Source organism: Rousettus aegyptiacus, unplaced genomic scaffold (assembly GCF_014176215.1).
Source record: "Rousettus aegyptiacus isolate mRouAeg1 unplaced genomic scaffold, mRouAeg1.p scaffold_m13_p_14, whole genome shotgun sequence".
Lineage (NCBI taxonomy): Eukaryota > Metazoa > Chordata > Mammalia > Chiroptera > Pteropodidae > Rousettus > Rousettus aegyptiacus.
Window position 1 is genome coordinate 44,964,782 of NW_023416289.1, and position 20,424 is coordinate 44,985,205.

The window sequence follows — 20,424 nt, forward strand, 5'->3', positions numbered from 1 at the left end:
CATGGACGCTTAGAACAGGGCCTGGCAGAGAGTAGACCCTAGATGAGCATGTGCTATTAAAACAATGTTAGGAAAAAAATAAAAATGGCTTTCAAAAAAAAAAAAAAAGTGTGGAAACTTGCAATTCGTGCCAAAGGCCCTGCACAAAGACTTACCTTCTGGTGCACTGATTGCACCCCTGGGACTGTGCCCAAAGGAAGTGGCCGGAAACGGGGGAAGCATGATGCAGGAGCAGGTCCCACAGAGTGCCGTGTAGAATGGGAGGAAACGCAGTAATGGTTTTGGGGGCAGGCCCGGCCACTCGGGGGAGGGCGACCTCCGCCACCGCTACCCCAGGGCTGGGGCTCACGTGTAAGAACCCGGAAGTGTTTATGTCCTGATGCTTCGTGGAAAAAAAGCAAACACTCCAGGGCTTGTCACACTGACCCCACGCCCGAGGTCTCTGGGGCAGGGGCTTTTGAGAGCTGCTTTCTCCTTCCTGTGACTTTTCCCAGCTTCTCCAACTTTTCTATAATGGAGAAAACTTTTTAAATTGTGGACAGATTCCCCCTCACATGCAAAGATGTCTGCTACTGAACTGTTTGGAAGATCAGAAACTGTCCAAAGATAGAGCAGTAAGAAATGGGCTTTTCCAAGTGGGGTGTCTGTCCTTGGGATATTTCACCACCATATAAGACAACTACGGCTTTCAAAAGGATTTTTACTGATCTGGGGAAATACGCTGTCTCAGAGAACTGTTAAATGGGGAAATGGCATAACAGTAGACTGCAGACTAGTTTAAAACATGTCAACATGGACACAGAAGGGGCACCTGGGAGGATCACACAAGAGTCAACGGACCACACCCACATGGTGAATGCTGGTGGCTTGTTAATCTCTTCCTATATCCGCTCTTCTGTCCCTTCATCTCCTCCCCAATCTTCATTTTGGGGGATGCTGGTGGGCTTGGCCGACCTCCACTCACTCAGAGGCTGGAGCAGCCATTGCACTTCTTAGATGCCTTTCCAGCAGTTACTGTCCCTCCAGAGAGGTGGGTGGCAGAGGTGATCCAGGGGGACAGCCAGGACTTTCTCCATTCCACTTAGAGCAGAGGTCCCCAAACCCTGGGCCGCAGACGGGTGCCAGCCCCTGGCCTGTCAGGAACCAGGCCGCACAGCAGGAGGTGGGCCATGTTCACAGCCGCTCCCCAGCGCCAGCATCACCGCCTCAGCTCCACCTCAGATCCTCAGGAGTTAGGTTCTCCTGGGAGCTCTGTTCCCTGGTGTCCCAAAGGTTGGGGACCGTCGACTCAGAGAGGCCAGCCTTAGGCAAATGAGACAGGAGCCCAGACAGACAACGGAGGGCACCTCCACCCCTTCGTCCAGTACCTGTCCCACATGTTCATGGGGGAGGGTGATGACTGATGCCCTGGACGCTGGAAGGACACTAAGTCCAGCAGGTCATGTCGTAGACTCCTCCCTTCCCTTTAAGGATAATGTCATGTTTAAAATTCGTGCTTTTTCCACATGTAGTAAGCTCTCTCTGTCCCAGGTCCTTGTTCTGGTTCTAGTGGGCCAGATGTCATTGTGACCACCTTTTCACAGCTGAGGACCTTGTAGCACCGACAAGGGGAATGACCCTCCTAGATCGGGCGAGACACAGCAGCTGGAGCTCAGGGGACTGGACACGGAGAGACTGGGGTGGTCGCGCGTGGGGTTGGGGCCCTCTGAGGCACTGGGAGCGGGTGCCGAGTGTAGACAAAAGCGGGGAGGAGAGAAGAGGTGGGGAGGTGGAGAAGAGAGGGTTGAGGGACCTGAGGTGGGGCAGCGACGGGACGGCAGGAGCGTGCGGCCGGAATTGGTGGGGGGCGGGCCGGGGCGGTGGATGAGCCACTCCCGCCTGCACCCCCACCCCACAAGCCGGAAGCACCTCCAGGAGGTCGGAGGGGCGGCCAGGAGGGCACGCCAGGGGCTAGACGAATGCCACCTACCCCGGAGGATGCAGGGCGGGGGACCCCCGAGTGACCGTGAGGGGAGCAGCCTCGTGGCGCCGCCTGCGGTCCTGCGTGAGCATTAGCGCTCCCGGTGTAGACGGCCAAATGCAGGATCCCCCAAGTTCGAGGGGAAGCGGGTACAGATGCGGGAGAGACGGTGGCCGCCAGGGGGCGCCAAGAGCCACGTCCGGGGCCAGCCGACCTGGGCGGTCCCTGAGTGGCTAACTCACCGACCCTCGCTCAGGACCCCTCCGGGGGCCAAACTGCGGTAGGCGGGATGGCAACTGGACCCGGGTGGGGAGAGGTCCGAGGGGAGCCTGCTTAGGTCTGCCCAGAGGGGCTCCTGGGGGTCTTGGAGCTGCAGGTTGGGGCTTGAAGCTTCGGCTCCGTCTATGAGACTCGACGAACATGTCGGCACTGGTCACAAACCGCCCCCACTCGGGCCTGTCCGGGTGGGGGAATGGGAGGCGCATGGGGTCCGGGACTGGAGGACAGAGTGGGGAGTTAAAGGTTGATGACCGGCTGGACAGGGCTCCTTGCCCATGACGGGCATGGGTAGGTCATGGTGGGAGGGAGGCCGGAAAGTTCAGACAGTTGCACTACAGGTCCTTGTCACCTTGCTGTGGGTAAGGGGTGTCAGGCGTCACCCCTGACTCCCCCACTCCCCTTCCCCTGCCCTGAGCCTTTCCCCCAGAATCCCTTACCCAGAACCCCTAAGGGCTGGCAAGACTCATTCCATCCCATTCATTCCTCAATGGGTCTGCCTATCCATCGGTCTACCCATCCATCCATCCGTCCATCCATCCATCCATCCATCCATCCATCCATCCACCCACCCACCCACCCATCCAGAGTGCATGCTGTATGATTCTGTTTCTATGAAGTTCTAGAACTGGCCGAGCTAATGTAGGGTGATACAGGTCAGGACAGTTGTGAGGCTCGTGGAGAAATTGACTGGGAGGACGAAATGATCTATATTGTGCTCTGGGTAGTGGTTAAATGGTGTTAAATATATGAAAAATTGACCGAGCTGTACACTTAAGATTTGTGAACTCTACTGTATATAAAAAAAGTAAATTAAAAAAAAAAAAAAGGCAGTCGAGGAAGGTCTCACTGAGGAGGTGACATCTGAGTGAGTACCCCTGTCGCCAGCACCAGTCGACGCTCCCAGGCTCCTGCAGGTGCCGTGTTCCTCCGCGTGCCCGCGCCCACCCATGCTTGCCCTAGCTCCCGCAGATACCGTGTTCACCATGGGCCCCGCCCATTCTTGCCGCCTACATGTGTCTGCATGGCGGCCAGGGGACAGTGCGCCTCTTGCAAGTGGAAGAGACCTGATGGGAACTTGAGTGGACTTTGGACAAATCTGTCCCTAGTGGAAGAAGAGCCCATAAGTACTACTTTTAAATCAGAAATATGCTTTTCCCTTTTAAGGATGCAAATCGGCTTCTTACCAGCTAAGGGCCAGGCTGGAAGGAAATGAACCCCCCTCCCCGCCAACTTTGCCTGAATGCTAAGCGCCTGGTACTTCCCTAGAAAGAGATAAGAATTATCTCCGGGAGAGGAAGATAAGAACTCTGGTGCTAACAAATGCCTGCCTTCCTGTTTCTCATATGGTTTTTACATGATTCAATTGTCTAAAATGTTTGTGAACATTCAAATAAATGGCATGTTGTTTTGAAGCCTTTTTTTTTTTTTTGCGAAAATTAATGACGTTCACGATGGTAGCGCTTGATATAAGCTACTTGACAATAAACTTACTACGTGTTTTCTTAAAGATGTATTTCTCTGACCAGCATTTACTGAATTCCTGCCACGTACCACGCGTTGCTTTAGATGCTGGGCACATACCAGGGAGTGGGACAACACAGGAAAACATGCAGGGCACATCCTAACCGGTGGAGACAGCTAACGACATCAAAACATCATCATAAGTAAGTTACATAGGATGCGGAGCGTGCATGTGCGTGCGCGCGCGTAGCTGCGCTGTGTGCGCCAATGCCTGCCTCCAAGCCTAGCAATGTGGTTGTGTAGTCTCATTGTGTGTCTTGTCCCCTTGGCATGACTGCGTGACATTGTTACTGTATTATTGTGCAGCCGTGTCTCTTGGGGGCAAGTGGAGTTGCAAGTTGTGTGTTGCTGTGTGTTGCCGTGGGGAGGGGGCACGCCGGGGGGCAGTAATGATCCTGTCTGTGTGTGCAACTGTGCCATTGTGTATCGATGCCCGTGACTGAATTTTGTAGTGTGTGGTCTGCTTGTAATTGTGTGGATCTCGAGGTGAACTGTTCTGCCCCTGGCTGTGTGTGTGTGTGTGTGTGTGTGTGTGTGTATAAGATAGACAGACAGAGAAAGAGAGAGAGAGACCTCGCCCAGAAGCCACTACTAATTTCCCATTTCCAGACAACAGAGACCCCTTTGTTTCCAGTGGCAGAAGGGGAATATCCCTTTTCTCTCGAGGCCCCTGGCAAGTTCTCAGGCCTAAGCTGGTCAGCAAAACCTCTTCTGAGCTTCTGCCCAGTGCCCGGCCACTTGCTGGGTGTGCTGGGAACGTCACCAGACATGGGGCACCGGACCTGTGATGACCAGGGTGGCTGAAACAGTGATGGGGGGGCCCAAAGGGACACTGACCCAACCCGGGGGGTTTGGGAAGGGCATCCTAGAGGACAGTATTCTTACACTTTTTGGAACAAAAGGGAAAATCATGACACATATGGTTCTAAAAGTGAGTGTGTGTGAAAAGGCTTTGACTTAACCCTGGTGAGTGAGGGGTTACGACCAACTCAAAGGATATCAAAGAAGACACATTTACAGATTAGGAATATTGAAGAGAATGTGCAGAGGGAGGCAAAACATTTGGGGGTCCTGTGGCCTAAATGTCTGTGTCCCCCCTAATTCATATGTTGAAACCCTCACCCCCAAATGTGACGGTGTTAGGAGGCATGGCCTTGGGAGGCAGTTAGGTCGTGAGGGTGGCGCCCTCACCACTGAGGTCAGTGCTGTTATGACACAGAATGACCCTTTCCTCCTTCCGCCATGTGAGGACGCAGCAAGGTGCCGGCTACTAACCACAAAGTGAGCCCTCGCCTGACCATGCTAGCTCCTTGATCTTGGACGTCCAGCCTCCAGAACTGCGAGTAATAAATTTTTGTTGTCAGCCACCCACCCTGTGGCATTTTGTTATATCAGCTCAAATGGACGGAGATGGGGGAGAAGGTTGTTCCCTGCCAGAGAGAATCCATTTGAGAATCCATTCTCCGTAGAGAATTATTTTGCACTGCCATCCTTTATTTACAACTTTTGGAGTTGTCAAAAAGATCCCACAGAACCAGATAACTCTGAATTCTGTCCCCCCGCAAAATCCATATGTTGAAACCCTAACCCCCAGGACCTCAGAATGTGGCCTATTTAGAAACAGGGTCAGTGCAGATGTAATTAGTTAAGATGAGGTCACACTGAATGAAGTAGGGTGGCCCTACTCCTACAGGACTGGTGTCCTTATGAAAGGGGGGAATTTGGACACAGTTACACACACATGGGGAAGAGTGTCAGAGATTGCCAGCAAAGCACCGGAAGCTAGACGTATGGAACAGAGTCTTGCTTGCAACCCACAGAAGGAAACGACTCTGCTGACATCTCCATCTAGGAGTTCGGGCTTCCAGCACTGAGATAGGTTTCTGTGGTCTATGCCACTTGGTTGCTAGACCACAGCCTAGCAGACAAATACAGGTGTACTACAGAAAAGGCAGGTCGCCACTGAGGACAAAAAATTTCCCTATAATACGTTGGAGCCAATTCCTGGAGGGCGAACAGGATTCAGCAGGAAGGACAGATACAGCACGTGCAAAGGCTCAGAGGCAGGACAGTGGGCAACATCTCTGACGAGACCCTAGTGGTTCCAAGAGGCTAGGGCACTGAGACAAGGGACAATGGGACCAGGCAGGGACAGAGAGCAGATAAGGCTAAGGTTTGGGTCTGTGCTCTGCCTGCTCTGGAAGCTGAGACCTCCACTTAAGGGACGCTGTCTGCCCCAACCCTGTGTTAAGGGCTCTGAGACCACCAGGGTCAGAGGGCACAGCAGCAGCATGGGTGGAGTGGGGCTTGACCCTTGTCTACCACCTGCCCTGAGATGTCAGGGGTATGGCAGGTGAGCACCAGGGAGGCGAAGACAGAAGCTGGGGCAGTAAGACCTTGGACAGAGCTAATTTTTATGGAGCCCTCTGTCCCCAGGTGCCAGACACCATTCTAGTCCTGTCCACGTGTATGAACGCGTTTAATGCTCACATCGAACCCCAGCGGGAGGGCTATTTTTCACGTTGCTTCCTGGACCTTATCCTCACCAGCCTGACCATTCCCACGAAGGCAAGGACCTGATCTATTTCGTATCACTGTCTCCCCAGAACTTGGACGGCAGGCAGGTGCGCAGTACATATATAGTCCTTGAAGGCCATCACACCCGTCTTCCAGACGGGGAAACTGAGGCTCAGAGAGACGGATCCGCGCCCTAGCCCCTTATCTCAGCCGCCAGCTTCCCGCATTTTTCTCCAACCGCTCCCCTCAAGAGGGCTGGAAGGGGCAAAAAGAGAGGTTGCGACGGCGATGCTGGGGGCCCCGGCGCACTCACCAAACCCTGCGTGCCCCGCACCCGCTCGGCCGCGGGCCTTCGGCCTCGTACAGGGAAGGGAAGGGGCCCAAGCGCCGCCCCCTCCCCGCCCGCGCTGAGCAACGGCCTTAGCAACCGGTCTCCAGCCGGGAGCTGTAGGCCCGGCGCCCCGCCCCATCGGGCCGTACCATTCCGGCCCGTAGAGGGGAATCGAGGGGGGTACTCGCGGGGCTTCTCCGGAGGCCACCTCTGTTGGGACGACCCCTAGCCCACCGCGGGGAGAGAATGGGCGTTTGGGCGGGGGGGTGTCTCCGAGGGGCGGGCTGCGGGGCCCAGGGGCGAGCCCTTCTCCCTCGCTGCGAGCCCTTCTCCCTCCACCGCCCCGCGATGGTGGTTCGTGCCGCGGATCGCCGAGCGCGGGGCGGGGAGCGGGCGCAGGGCGCAGGGCGCAGAGGCCGCGCGTCCGAGGCCGAGGCCGGTCGGTGTCCGCGCTCCCGCGGATGCTGCGCTCGCGGGTCATGGCTCTCGCGGTCCGAGTCGTTTACTGGTGAGCGGAACGCCGGGGGCCCCGGCTCGGACCCACCCTCCGTCCGGGTGGGGCTGGGGGCGTCAGGCACGCGCCACGGGGACCCCTCGCGAGGCCAGGACTCCCGTGCGCGTGGTGTGGGCGAGGAGGGGCCGCGGAATCGAGGGCGTCGACCCCCCTCCACGCCTTTTGTAGCTCCTGGACATCTCAGAGCTGGCCCCGAGACTCGGGCGTGGCCATTCGAAACCTCTCGACTCCGCGCTCCGTGTGAGGAGCGGGTGGGGTCGCGCTGGTGAGGGGACAGGGACCGCCGCCCACGCTTAGGTGTCCCCTACCCAGGCGCCGTGAACTATCACAGTCGCGGGGTGGAGACCGAGAGTCGAGAAGGTTCGAGAATATTCTAGAGTGGGGCGGGGAGGGGTTTGGAAAGGAATGAATACAGTGGATGCCCTTCGCTACTGACCCTACTCTTCTCTGGCCTCAGTTTCCCCACCTGTAGAAGGGGAGAGAGTGATCCCAACGGTGTTTAACGCGCTCGATCCGCGTCCCCGCTAGAGTGGAGAAGCCCCAGGAAGGCAGGGGACGTGCTCTCGTTGACTGCCTTGTCCCCCGGCACGCACAGGCGCCCGGCGTCTCGGTGCCGGGTACATCCGTGTTCAGTGCGTCGTCCCTCCCAGAAACCGCTCGAGGGAGGGGAATTTTGCCTCTGTCTTCCAGGCGAGGAAACTTGAGGCAGGGAGTTGGGGCAGGTCACAGGGCTAATGCGAATCTAGGCCCGCCGGCCGCAGTGTCTGTGAAATGGCCGCGGGCGCGGCGGGGTGCGGGGTGGGGTGGGCGGGGTTTGACAGGTTCAGATCTGTCCCAGCCTTAAAAATGCCTGCTCGGCAAAGCAGAGGGGGTGGAGGGGGAGTGACGTTTTGAGACGCCGAGAGGCCTGTGCACTAGATTCCAGTCCCAGAATAGCCTGCCGTGGGGGCTGGGGGCGCGTTAGATTTCATCTCTTGGACTCCTCCGCTGCAGTGGGTTGGGGGTGTGCATCCCCGGGGGCATGGGGTGCTGTTTCTGCAATTCTCATCCTAACCCAGCTCTCCGATTCCCTCCCTTTCTCTGCCTCTTACTCGTGGTCTCCTTGTTCCCCCCTTTTCCTGTGTCCACCTCTGTCTCGCGTGTCCCTTGCTTTGTGTTGCATTCCCTTGTGTGGCTGTCCACTTCCTTCCTGTGTCCCTGTTCCCCCTTCTCCGTGCCACTCCCCAACACTGTTTTTTTCCTCTCTCCCGTGGGTGTCTGTTCCCTGCATGGTTTTACCATCTGTGTCCCTCTTTGTGTCTCCCCGGTCCCCACCGGCTCCCTCTCCCTGGCCCTGTGTTCCTGGACTCTCTCCTGCCAGTGGCGCTTGAGGCTACAAGTCCAAGGTAAGCAGAGTGGCAGCCAAGGCCCTCCTGGAGGATGGGGGAGGAGGGCTAGCTGGCGGGACCCCGCTGACTGCCGTTGTGACCTCCCGCCCTTTTCAGTATCTTCAACTCAAGAAGAAGTTAGAAGATGAGTTCCCTGGACGCCTGGACATCGTGAGTGTGGGGACGGGGAAGGAGTCAAATGGCGGTTAGTCTCTGGATGGCAGTGGGGGCGATGTGGGCCGGCTCCACCCTCTGCTGGGCTTGGCCCTCCCCTGGGAAAGGGCCGTGTCCCCACAGGGCATCTGAGCCCCTGCAGCTTCTCTCCCTCTCCCCAGTGTGGCGAGGGGACTCCCCACGTTACCGGGTTCTTCGAAGTGATGGTGGCAGGGAAGTTGGTCCATTCCAAGAAGGTTCGTGTCACCTCCTCGTTTGGGGCTTGCAGGGGGCAGGGGCCGGGTGGGTGTCTTGGGCCCAGCTCACTCTTTCCCTCTCCCTCCCGTCCCCAGAGAGGCGATGGCTACGTGGACACGGAAAGCAAGTTTCTGAAGCTGGTGGCCGCCATCAAAGCTGCCTTAGCTCAGGACTGAGGTGCCCTGGAGGCAGAGGTGAGGGGTGCCCAGCTCCCGAAGACCGGAGCTGGCTTCTAGTCCTAATGTCTGCCAAACCTGAGTGCTCGATCCACCCAGTGCATTCCAGAACAAGTAGCAAGACTCACCTTGTAGCTCGTCAGCACCTTTTGAGCCAGTTGTCAAGCTGGTGTATTCTAGATCAGCCCCAAAGTCAACCTGTCCTGGAACTGGGCACTGGGCACTAGCCCTGCCCAGAGTCCCCCATCCTGGCTCCTGACCCTTGAGAGCCTAAAGCACTGTCTCCCATGCCCCAGACTTGAGTGCCAGGTTCCACTACACCGTGTTCTAGAACCGAGCATCTAGCCCAGGGTACTACCTAGGCACCTCCCCTCAGCATGCTTTGCACCAGAAACGGGGCTCAGATGCTTTTAAAATCAAGTTCCATTTCTGAGAGCGCTTTGCTAGACCAGAGTGAGGTTACGTTCAGTGTGAAATCGAGCATGCAAATTTCTGTGGATGCAGAGCAGACATACAAACGTCATGCCTCGTGCGCGGGTCTGAAAAGAAGTGATTCTCCCCACACTGAAAGAAAAATCAAGAATCGTGTAGTTCTAGAGCTGCAGGAGCTGAATGAATTGTGGACTGTTGCTGTAAGGGGGGGTGGGGGTAGGGTTAGGGGTGCCACACTCACGGGACGCGAATTCTCAGTGACTCAGATGTCGCCCATCGCTCGCATAAACACCACGTGTCACTGCCAGACCGTCAGTAACTCTGGTGGCTGCTGAAATCCGCACAGGGTTCAGGGGTTCCAGAGCAGTCTGTGGGCGATCGCATCCAACAGACGCAAAAACGGGATCGACATGAGAGAAAGGGGAGGGGATAGGGGAGGGATTCCTTGTGTGTTTTGTGAGTGTACTTTCTGGGGTCCCCCGACCACCTGGAATCGGGCACAGCTGTTACACCCGTGCTTATGGTTTATCGCAGTGAAGGGGTGGAGACTGAAGTAGGTCGTGGGAGGGGGCAGGGGAGGCAGGAAGTGAGCCTTCAGGGTATCTCCCAGTGAAGCCGTGCAGAGAGCACTCAGTTCCTCCCAGCCGTGGTGTGTCACAGCACAGAGCGTCGCCAGCCAGCGCAGGTCACCCGAGTTGTGGCCTCTGGCATTTTTGTTGGAGTTCGGTCATGTGGCTGTGGCTTATCCGGGCCTCCAGCACCTCTGGAGGTCAAGAGCTGCCACCTCAGGACCAAGGCCCCCCCTCATTCATCTCACTGTGGGCACAGATGATCAACCAGGTCAACCCAGACACAGGCAGGACATTCCAGGGGGTTTGAAGTCACTCTTAATTAGCTAGGGCCAAAGATGGACCTGTCCTAGGGCGAGGTGAGTCCTCCCTAATCAAAAGGTGACCAGCGAAGGGGTCTGAGTTGGAGCAGGCTGATGGGGGTGTCAGAGAAACCAGTTTGGGCTGTGGGCTTCTCCGGGAACCGACCTTGACCTCCCCCCGGGGCTACTGGGTCAGGCTTTCTGTAAGCCAGCTGGGGGCTCCCATGGCAGGACTGTCACCAGACCTCATGACAAATTCAGGAGAACTTAGTCTCGGTCCACCTTGCCTTGTTGGGCTAGAACTTTTCCCCCATGGGCCTCCCACATTCCCTGTGCCTCAGTTTCTCCCCGGGATTGCATTTCCCTGTCTCCCTCTTGCCGCTGTTCCCTTCGTCACAGGCCCCAGCTGCACTCTGACCCGCCTCCTCCCCTTTGCCCATGCAGCCCAGTGGCCTCGGCCCAGTCCCCCTCCGCGGCTGCTCCATGACGGGACGGACTGAAACGTCTCCTGGATGCCGGTCTCTCTCTGATGTTCTTGCAGCCGCCAGGCGGGGCCGAGATCGTGGCCCGGTCTTTGCCTGTGTGTGAGTGCGTGTGTCTTCCCCCGAATCTACCTTTGCCCACTGCTCCACAACCCCCCACCCCCGTCACCACTGCCCTGCATTCCCCCATTTCTCCCGTCTCCCCTCTGCTGTGTGGGTGGTCCTGCTCCAGACTCCCTTCCCAGGGGGCAGCCAGGACAGGGACCCGGGTGAGTGAGGTGCAGATTTCAGCCATATTTGCAATGGTTCACAATTCAATAAACATGGGATGAGTTTAACCAAACGTACACATGTCTACGTGTGTCCATTCACCCCCCCGGAACGCCCCCTCTTGCTCCTGCCTCTGTCCAGAAAAGCAGCCTCCCAGACATGCGTGACTGCAGCACGATGCAAATTCAAACGAGACCCGGGCACCCAGACTTTGTTCAGATGAGTCTCGCTGTGGCCGCGCGTCTCCCACATCAGGCTGCTTGGGCTGCTGTGACGAGCAGTCTGGAGGCTGCAGGTGTCGGCGGGTGTGGTTGCTCCAGGCCTCTGCTTGGCAGGTGGATGGCCACCACCTCGCTGTGTCATCACATGGTGTCTGCATAAGTACCCTGGTGGCCAGTGCATGTCCAGTTTTCCTCTGCTTATGCATGAGACACCAGTCAGGCGGCCTCGAAAACCTGTCTCCAGCGACATCTGAGTTCTTGGCAGGGCTTCGATATACAAATTGGAGGGAGGGGCTCTAACTTGTCCCCTAGTGGTACTGCTCCTGTGGGGATTGGGGTCTGTCTGCCTCCAGCTGGGCTGGTGGTGCCACCAACAGAGACTGGCGGAAGTGACACCCGAGAACCTCCAGGGCTAGAAACTGACAAGGCACTTGGCTTTCTTTCTCTGAGCGCTCGCCGTCTGCACAAGGTGGTGCCTGAGGCCACCAGCCTTGGCTGGACGTGTCCTCACGGTGATGAGAGCACAGTGGAGGCCTTTTGAGGCTCCGTGCTTGTCACTGAGCCTCGCACCTGCTGTGTCACACGTCTGAGCCCAGTGTCATGGGCACTTGGATCCTAAGAGAGTTTTTAGCCCTTGTCAGCTGAATTAGGGATTTCTGGGGTGTGGTTAGCCCCTTCCGGCAAGCCGGAGGGACGTCCAGCTATGAACCCTAAGGGGCATGTAGGCATTGGCCACCACGTCGAGTCATCACTGTGGGGTGGCCGCTAGGGCCACGCCAGTGTCCACACTGGTGTTCTGCATTGGAAGTCTCACAGGCCCAGCCGTTAATATTTCATGGGGCAAGTCTGTCGCTGCCATGGGCACCTGGCCGCTTCCGTCCTGCTTCCGTGCAGACAAACCTCAGCCGGTCACTGCTCAGAATAACATGGTGACATTTCACCCCCCTACAGCTGACACTAAACCACGAAGGTGGGGCAAGCGTGGGGCAAGCGGGGTTTGGAAAACCTCCCTTATAATCCACTTTATAAACGATGAGTCCTGGTGGCTATTAACAAATGAAAACATTTCAAAAGTAGGAATAGAGCTTTCAGAAGCTCTTTAACGGAGGGCCATTTACATCTCGTGTGCATCTACCCGTCCCGAAAAAGTCCGTTCAAATCACAAACGGGATCGAAATTTCATTTGTCGGAGATCCTGTGTTCAGGAGTGGGGGAGAGCTCTAGTGATATCTGCCACCGTCCCTTTGTTTTAATTTTACCTTGTGTGTGGTGGAGAAAGAAAGCGCCACAATCCTAATTTTAAGGTAATTTACACCTTCAAGCAAAGAGAGCTCAGCAAGAACTTCACTCAGCCTGGAACCAGGCTGCACAGTGCCTTCTTTTCCAACAGCGACACCATGTGGCCGACGGTGAGAACTTCCTGTATCATCTCTGGTCACAAGGAAGCAAAATACCATCCCAGGAATCACTTCCGGTCACTGAGATTTAGTATAGTCAAGGGAGTCACCGTCTTTTGGCTTATTGACATGACACTTTTCAAAGATGTACAGAAGAGGGAAAAATAAATCTCTCTTTTCCTAATTCTCTCTTTGCTGGCTATGGGACCTCAAGACAATTGACCGCACCTCTGGGTGAAGATTTGGTGGAGGAAGGAGGCAAAGGGGTGAGGGTGGGGGGTGGACGGAACACCAGGCTGGGACTGGGCATGGCCAAGGTCATGCACAAAATGGGGGATTTTACCCTCGAAGCCTTCGTAGCGTGAAGAAGTCTTCCAAACTGCTTTTCTTTACTACCCAGGGCAAACACCGAGTCCCTCTCTCCCCTTAGTCCAACCCCTCAGTGACTGCCGAGCAGCGCCTCGTGGCAGGCAGCTCCTCCCACCTTTTAAAAAATATTTTGAACTTCAAGGACATTTATTGTTAAGAATCTTGAGGTTGGTAGTCAGCTCAACAGTGTAATCAAAGTTTCAGACTTTTTCTATCTTTTCATTCTCTCGCCTTTCTTTAGTTCGTTGGCTTTTCATCTGCTTGGTATTTTGGCTCACGGTGGCAAGGTGGCCGTTGCAGCTCCAGGCATTGCATCCATGTTCAAAGCAGGAAGGAAGAAGGTACCCGGCCAGCACCCTCTCCTTTTGTGCCTGTCCTGACATATTTTTTAAAAATCAAGGTAAAATCCACGTAACATAAAATGTACCAGTTGAACCACTTTGAAGTGTATGATTGATTCGGAAGCATTTAGTACATTCTCAGTGTTGTGCAAATATCACCACTTCATAGTTATAGAACATTTCATCACTCAAAAAAAAAAAAAAACGAACAAAAAAAAACTTCACCCATTAAGCTGCCATTACGTCCCTTTCTGGCTCTGCAGGATTCGCCTATTCCAGATACTTCGTAAAAACAGAATCTGAAACGTGTGGACTGGGGTGTCTGGCTTCTTTCCCTTGGCAGGATGTTTTCAAGGTTTGTCCGCGTCATAGCGTGTGTCAGTGCTTCATTCATTTTATGATGGGATAATATTCTTTTGTGTGGACATTTGTTGGTCGAGTCATCAGTTGACGGGCTTGTCTGGCTTGTCTCCACAACTGGGTGACTGTGAATAGGGCTGCTATGAACATCCACAAACAAGTTTTTATTTTCCGTTCTTTTGGGTTAATTTTCATTTTCACATGACTGCAAGGATGTTGATGCTTTTAGCGAAATTAGTAGTCACTCCTGACAATCATGCAGTGCTCAGTACTCGGCCTTCCATGATGATGACGGAGACGTCTTTTTGCAGTTGGCGTGTCTGGGTGCCATCCCACACGAGAAGGACGCACTGCGTTTGCCCCACGTGCTCCTCACAGCTGTGCTCCCCACAACCAACCACATCCCCACCAGAGGAGTACAGTTAGTTGCAATCCCTGAGGTCACACTGACACCCCGTTATCACGCAAAAGCTGTCATTTCCATTCAGGTTCTCTCTCCTGGCTTCCCCATTCTACGGGTTTGGACAAACGTGTAGTGACGTGTGTTCACCATTATGGTATCAAACGGGGTAGTTTCACTGCCCTGAAAAGCCCCCGTGTTCTGCTGCTTGCCCCGTCCCCCTCACCCCTACAACCACTGATCTTTCTCCTGTGTCCGTAGCTGTGCTTTTACGAGAAGGTCATAGAGTTGGAATCATACCGTAGGCAGCCTTTTTGGATTGGCGTCTTTCCCTTAGTAACACGCATTTAAGGTTCTTCCGCGTCTTCCATGGCTTGATCGTTCATGGGTTTTGGCGCTGAATAATGTTCTCGTTTCTGGAATGACCCTAGATTGTTTATCTTCAACTGAAGGATGTCTTGGTTCCTTTCAGGTTTTAGCCACTGCGAATAAAGCTGCTTTACACACCCTGAGCTGCTCTGTTTTTGAAGTCTCCCTACGGCACATTATTCCAGTGTGCAGCTAGGACTCAGAGTCACAGGCCCGAGGGTGAACATCCACCTGCACAGTCCAATAGGATGACCACTAGCTGCATGTGGCTAGTTAAATGAATTAAAATAACAGCAAATGAAAAATTCATTTCCACGGCCACATTTTAAATACCCGATAGCCACCAGATTGTTTCCAGTGGCTACCATATTGAACAGGCCAGATACAGGATATTCCTTTCCATCATTCTAGAAAGTTCCATTGGTCAGCACCGGACTAGACTTACCCTTATTTCACAGGAAATGCAAAAAAAGAGTTCTTGATTCCGTATTCTTTATTTTCTGGGTGTAACTCTTCCGCAAGGGAGACACGTCTCTCTTTAGCTGTTTGTTGACCTTTATAGTGTGCGCAGGGAAGGTGGGAGAAATGCGGGATTCTCCCCGATTTAGTGACGTCTGCCTGCTGCACTCGCTAGTTCTTTTAAGTCCCTTTTTTGAACCCTCGGGTGTTCACATGGTTGACATCTTTCAACCCATTGCAGATATTGTATTTTTGAAGCTCAAAACGATCCCCCTTTGGTTTCTTCAGCTTCCCCCCCGAGACCAGGGACACACTCCGGAAACCTGAGAGCCTCGTGTTTTCGGTGTGACAAGATGCTCCAGGCTCGTCTCGATATTTCCTGCCTTAGACCTAGAGTCGGTCTTTTCACCAAAAAAATTGGGTTCCTTTGAGAAGGAAATGAGATTTATTGACAATGATCTGTGCCCCTAGAAATCTGGATGAGAGATAACAAAGTCTCTGGTCCCTCAGCGGGCCAGACAGAGAGAGACTCATTCTAATCCTTCGGGGCCTCTGCCCCTTGATCTCTCCCTCTTCCCGCCCCTCCGTCTTCTCTCTGTACCCCATCCTCAGGGCACCTGTGTCCCGTCCCTACTGGATCTGTCAGATAAGCAGGGGAGGCTTTCGTTACATCCTGGCAACTCCCAGGGGTGTCACCGTGTTCTGTCTGCCCACCCTCCTCTTCCTCCATAACCTGTCATGTGTCCCTTCTCTCCCCAACTCTGATCTAATTCTCTCTCTGCTCTTCTGAGGCTGGCCGGGTCTAAGAGGATTGGAGCATTTGCTAAATGGGACCAGGGCCAGGTCAGAGAACCAGTTGCAGAAAGGCCCAGGGGCCAGGACGGCCACAAGGGGGCAGCAAAGGGAGCGGGAGATGGAGCCGGGGCCAGAGAGAAGGGGGTGAGCAGAAGGTGGGGGCAACAGAGGGAGGGGACAGGTAATGGAAGAGGGGACTGTGCTTCCCACCATGACAGTTAACAGAATATACGTGGCCCGCAGACGGACATTTAAACATAAGATAAAACATACTGAAGAGGTGTGAGAATGAGAGGGTCGGCAGAGAAGCCGTCCAAGTTGTTCGCAGTGTGTGCTTGCCATTGTGCGGAGCGCTGCAGGTGCTGGGCTCCGTCGACTCTTCCCACGCCGCGTGTACGTGAGGGCACTTGATGAAAGAAAAACACGAAGCTTTCCCACACAGCTTTTTCACAGTTCCACTGAATCATTTTAATTTCTTCAAAGACTAGACTTGATGTTTTAGGAAGATTTCAGATTGGCAGAAAAACAGAGGCGAGAATTCCCATACATCCAGCACCCAGTTTCCTCCATTATCCACACCATACGTCAGTCTGGTCCATGGGTTACAATGAATGAACCCATTGCTAATACGTTAATTATGAACCAATGTCTTTTGTTTAGTCAGGTTGCCTTTGTTTTTAGCTCGTGTCTCTCTTCTGTTCCAGGCTCACATCCAGGACACAATGTTACACTTAGTCGTTGTGGCTCCTCAGGCTCCTCTTGGTTGTGGAAGCTTCTCAGGCTTTCCTCTTTTTTTAAATTTATTTTGTTGACAACCCTGACAGCGTTGAGTGGGGCCACTCAGGTGTTTTGTGGGATATCCCTCTACTGGAATCTGTCTGATGTTTTTCTCATGATTCTGTGGGTGTTAAGGGTTTGGGGGAGGAAGCGCGATTTTCATCACACCTTGTCAAGGATATATACTTGACCACCTGGCCAAGGTAGAATTTGTTGGGTTTCTCTACGACAAAGTTACTCGTTTGTTCTCCTTTCTGTGCCGTAGTCTTTGGAAAGAGGTCACTACGCGCAGCCTGGTATATGTTTCAATCCTTACTTTACAGCTCAGAGAGGCGTAGTGTCTTGCCCCAGGTCACAAAGCAGACACCTGCTGCTGTGGGTTCTTGTCCAAATTCGTGGTGAGAGAGATACACAGAGCAAGAGATGAGAGTCCAAGATGGAGAAAGGAAAATAGGAGGGGGAGGGTCAGGAAACAGATCAAGAAGAAGATGGGAACCTGGGAGGAGACGACAGGCAGATGGAGACCGGGAGCCTAGACAAGAAGACATTGAAGGGATGCAACGGGCAGAGGGATGTAGAGACACAGAGGCAGAGAAAGAGACCAAAAAATCCTTTACTATGGGTAATGTACAGATGCTTCTAGAAGCTTCCTGGTTCTAGCTTTTCCTTTGGAATGAGGTGGGTGTCAAGGGTCATTTTTCCCTACAAATAAACTTCCAATCATTTCAGTACCATTGTTATGCTCCCCGCCCCGCCCCCCCCCCCCCCCCGCATTGAATCGACTTGATGCTTTGTTCAAAACAAGTCGATTTTATTTCTGGCTATTTTCTTCTGTTCCATTGACTTATTTGCTGACTCTTATGCCCATAACACACTTTCTTGACTGCTGTAGCTTTATATTAAATCTCAAAATTAGGTAACACAAATTCTCCACTTTTTTTTTTTTTTTGAGATTGTTTTGGCTATTCTAGATCTTCTGCATCGCCATTTAATTTCTGCATCATCTTGACAATTTCTTCAAAGAAGCTTGCTGAGATTTTCATTGACATTGCATTGAACAGACAGATTTAGGAAGAAAAATCCATGAATATGGGATGCCTTTCTATTCATGTAGGTCTCCTGTAATTTCTCTCAGCAATGCATTGATAATTGTCAACATTGTGCACACTTTACACTGGTTTTCTCCCCAGGTATTTTATGTTTTTCAATGCTATTATAAATAGTATTATTTTTAAGATATTCCTTTACAGTTTTTCATTGCTATTATATAGAAATACAATTAATATTTGTTGATTGATTTTGCATCTTGGGATCTTCCAAATTTCATTTATCAGTTTCAGTGTGTACGTGTGTGTGTGTGTGTGTGTGTGTGTGTGTTGTATTCCACAGGGTTTTTCCTATGTCAGCTACAAGCATTATAGCTTTATCTTATCTACAATACAATTTTTTAAAGATTTAAAAAACCACTTCTATGGCAAGAAATTCGAAGTGCACGAAAGGAAATGAATGCAATACGAAACATAAATTTCCATCCTATTCTCCTTCCCAGAGAAGAGATCTAGGTGGAGAGCTGAATGCAGCCAAAAGAGAAGAAAAAAAGGAGGGTTCGAAACTTTTTTTGGAAGTAAAACACTTTATTTAAGAAAAAGACAACATGAGGAAAAAAAAAAAGCCTCCTAAACACCCAGGGGCATCTGGCGTATGTATTTTAAAGCCAGTGCTTGCAATGAGTGTGGAAAACATTGATACAAACTGTTTCACCATAAAAGAGTCCAATTCAGACTGATGTATTCCCGCCGAGCTGGCTAATGGCATGCTTTTTAAAAAACCACTCTCTCGAGGTACGATGGACATACGAAAAGCCACGTATATTTGATAGCTGCAATCCGATGGGTTTGGAGGCAGATAGACTTCAATTTTTGATTAAAAACACAAAGGCAACCAAGAGGTCTCTGAATATCTTTAGCCACAGTCACTAAATCACAGAGAGGGAGATAATGCAGCCTCTTCTTCTCTCCCTGGGTCATACATGGGGCAGGGGATCCCAGAGATCCTGACAGCACGAAGTCTCACGGCCACCAAGGGGGCATGAGAAGAGGTGAGCAGGGGCTGGAGAAGGGTTTTGCCATCATCTGCCCTCATGTCCCTTGTCCCCTTCAGCTCCCCTCTCAACTGGCTGAGATTCTACAGAGCTGGCCTGGCCTGAGGGTGGGGGCGGGGTGGTGAGTCAGATTAGGTCAAGGCCAAGGAAACCTGCTGGGACTGGGGGAGGGAGACCAGAGGAGGAGAAGGAAGGAAGCCTGGGTCTACACAGACAGCAGGTGGGAAGAGATGCAGGGTGAAGTGGGAGGGGCGTTACCTAAATGGCAGCATATTAAGACCATTTACTCAGTACTTCCGTAAATCAGGCTCTGTGCTGAGACTGTAAATGGCACACTCCCTGTGTGAACCCACATGCGCAGAGATGCCGTAGTTACCCAAAGCCCCATGGACGTCTCTGAATAGTCCCAGAAGCGGGTGGGCTCAAGTACAATGTGCCAGAGCAAAGGGCTGAAGGGCTGGGCCCTCTAGCTCCGCAGCCCAGTTCTAAAACAGCGCTGACCCTTGCTGTTTTTGCAAAGGCACTTGAGTGCTCTGAGGTTTGGTGTGAACTTCTGTAGGCAAGGGATTAGGCTGCCAGCCTTAAAGGACCTTTGGTAAGTATATTAGAGCACGTAGGACAGCTGCCGTCCCACGGAGAGTGACCCGTGCTAGGGACACCCTACTTTTCTGGTTCTGAAAGCGAGAAATTTTGATGCCTGTTCCCCCTTCTTCCTAATCCCCTCTCCCAACCTCTCCTCTCTCTGCCCCGTGTTCTTTCTCTCTCCCTGTCCCTGCCTCCTTGCGGGGTCTCCCTGTGTTTTCCTGTGTATTTTCTTACCAGGGTCTCTCTGATGTAAGCGGGAGGGGTCTCATCATATCCTGGCAATTGTGTCCCATCCCCTCCAACCGCAGCCTGTCACATGTCCCTCCAAATCCCTGCTAATTCTCCCTATATTTTGCTGAGGCTGGCCCGGCCTAAGAGGATTGGAGCATTTGCTAAATGGGACCAGGACAGGGTCAGAGAACCGGCTGTGGGGGGCCCCGGGGACCAGGATGGACGCAGAGGGCGGCAGAAAAAGCTGGAGACAGGAGACAGAGCATGTGCTTAATGAAGGCTGTAGAGACCATGGACCCAAAATATAGACACTGCCCACACCGAACTACATGTTAATAGACCCTTGATCTATGACAAATGACCAGCCTCTCCATGAAACTGACAGTTGGAAATCCTTGAGAAAAACAAAACAAAATCAAAATAACCCAAACCCTTGCCTCACATTGTGTGCGATTCTAGATGTACTAAAATCCTAAAGATGAAAGATAAAACTATAAAGATTTTAGAGAACAAAAATCTTTGACATAACAAAAGGACATCTTTAAAGATTATTCAAAAAAGAAAGAAAAGAGAGCATTAACACAAGGAGGAAAGTAAAACTAAAAAGAAAACACAAAATTGAGCTATACTCAAAGCAGCAGGCTGGGGACCTCAGAAGCATGTCATCTATGAGCCATTTGTGGTTTGCAACAAAACAAGCAGACACGTTGACCATCAGCTCTTACCGACTTTTATGTCAATCTGAAAATGGGGCTTATCCGTGGAAGTCATTTTTAACTTTTATTAATAATTTGACTGTTTCACAGCGTGTCAGTTCACCAGTGATGGAAATGAAAAACAAACAAACTGGCCCATAACAACAGACAAAGAGAAGCACAGACATTAAAA

The 20,424-nt window shown here is 52.7% G+C and overlaps 1 protein-coding gene and 1 long non-coding RNA gene across 2 annotated transcripts; both read left to right on the forward strand.

Moving 5' to 3' along the window:
• Positions 1-7,002: 7,002 nt before the first annotated feature.
• Positions 7,003-11,208, forward strand: SELENOW (selenoprotein W). Its single transcript, XM_016155436.2, has 6 exons — positions 7,003-7,116; positions 8,483-8,507; positions 8,607-8,660; positions 8,825-8,899; positions 8,996-9,094; positions 10,824-11,208. Exons 1-5 carry the CDS (start codon positions 7,070-7,072, stop codon positions 9,074-9,076), a joined length of 282 nt encoding a protein of 93 aa, XP_016010922.1. The 5' UTR covers positions 7,003-7,069; the 3' UTR covers positions 9,077-9,094; positions 10,824-11,208.
• On the forward strand, positions 7,123-8,481 carry LOC118611380. Its single transcript, XR_004954291.1, has 2 exons — positions 7,123-7,482; positions 7,580-8,481. It is a non-coding gene; the product is annotated as an uncharacterized LOC118611380 (long non-coding RNA).
• Positions 11,209-20,424: the final 9,216 nt, after the last annotated feature.